General features: G+C 39.3%; 1 protein-coding gene across 1 annotated transcript in view; it reads right to left on the bottom strand.

Moving 5' to 3' along the window:
- Positions 1-1,305: 1,305 nt before the first annotated feature.
- Positions 1,306-1,563, bottom strand: part of LOC110305392 (olfactory receptor 2Y1-like) — a 13,321-nt gene continuing 13,063 nt past the window's right edge. Inside the window, exon 2 of the mRNA XM_021177344.1 lies at positions 1,306-1,558. Coding sequence (XP_021033003.1) covers positions 1,306-1,558 — 253 coding nt within the window. The remainder of the gene's footprint in view (positions 1,559-1,563) is intronic.

Raw genomic sequence — 1,563 nt, 5'->3', positions numbered from 1 at the left:
TTGACTTTTTTCTATTCTCTTTCTTTTCACATGGTAAGTAATTTCTGTATGTATAAGTCACTAGTTTTACTTTTATTTGAAATGTATATATGACGATGTACATCCGTGCTACGTGAAATAATCAAATCAGAGTAATTTGGATTTCTATGGACTTAACATTTTTGTTATTTCTGTGTTGAGACTCTTCTATTTCATAATTTTGAAATATACAATGGATTTTGAAACATAGTCTTATTTCTGGGACATAGAAGATGAGAATGTCTTCTCCTATATAAGTGAATTTTGGTACCTATTAGTGAACTAGTTCCTGTCCCATGTCACTTTTATCCCCAGGCCTCCAGTGACCAGTGCCCAATCCACTACTTCTATGACATCAGTGTTGTGTCATTGTATAAATAAGAAGCCCTGATGTTTGACTTTCTCTGTCTTGCATATTTCACTTACTATAGCATCCAATTCGAACCACATTGCTGACTATAAAAGGACTTCATTCTCTGCAATGTCAACATTTTATTGCATATAGGAACCACAGTTTCTTGGTCCATTCAACCACCACTGGACACCTGATTGACACCTTATCTCTACTGTGAAGAAAAATGTTTAAACATGGAGGATTGAGGAGAAAATGCCTTTTGTGTTACTCTATGTAGCCTGACAGCAGTTCATAGTGTAGCTGAAGCGATGCTATTGCCTCTCTTTTCGTTCTACACCATCCTGATGCTTCTGCCTTTTTTCTAAGTAATTAAAACGATATCCCATCTGAACCTTCTCGTACTTCATGGAGTACCTCTGCTCATGCTTTCCTTAATTGACACATATATTTTAGAGGAGTAGCCACCATAAAAGACAGTAGAAACGGGCCATGAGATATGAGTGGATATGGCCTGGGTCATACTTACTTAGAGAGGATATGAGAATACTTATGACAGTCTCTGGCACATCACCATCTGCATGACAGGACACCCTGAATGTTAATTTGTGAAAATGCTGTTATTCTGAATTTGATCTTCTTTCACTATCAGCTGTGCCTAGAATCCATGTGCATTCTTTCTAGAAGGATCACTGTATCTTAATCTCAAACTCATTCCCTTGGAAAGTTAAGATAGGAATCAACACGCTGCACAATGCCTTTAAACATGATGCTAGGATGATTGTCATGAGTTCATCACTATCACCATCCAGTCAAGACAGGAGATGGAACTATAAGATCTGAGGAAGGGTGATTAAAAAGCCCTTGGTTAAAGGACAGTACGTGTTTCAGAATGAGTGTTATTACGCAACACTTTATTGCTCCCCTTCCCCCTTCTATGCTGAGTCTGTGCTCCTGCCTAGCACCTTCCACAGTGCTCCTTTCACATCCTTGTTCCTCAGTGTATAGATCAGAGGGTTCAGCATGGGGGTGATGATAGTATAAAAAAGGGCAAGAAATTTTCCCTCCTTCTCAGAATATCTGTGGACAGGTTGGAGGTATGTGGAGATGGCTGAGCCATAAAACATGGCAACCACAATGAGGTGAGATGCACACGTCCCAAAAGCTTTTCTGCGACCAGCCATTGACCTGAT

The sequence above is a fragment of the Mus caroli genome, chromosome 11, assembly GCF_900094665.2.
Source record: "Mus caroli chromosome 11, CAROLI_EIJ_v1.1, whole genome shotgun sequence".
Taxonomy (NCBI): domain Eukaryota; kingdom Metazoa; phylum Chordata; class Mammalia; order Rodentia; family Muridae; genus Mus; species Mus caroli.
Note: the sequence above shows the minus strand (reverse complement) of the source record. Positions and strands in the feature narration are given on the sequence as shown.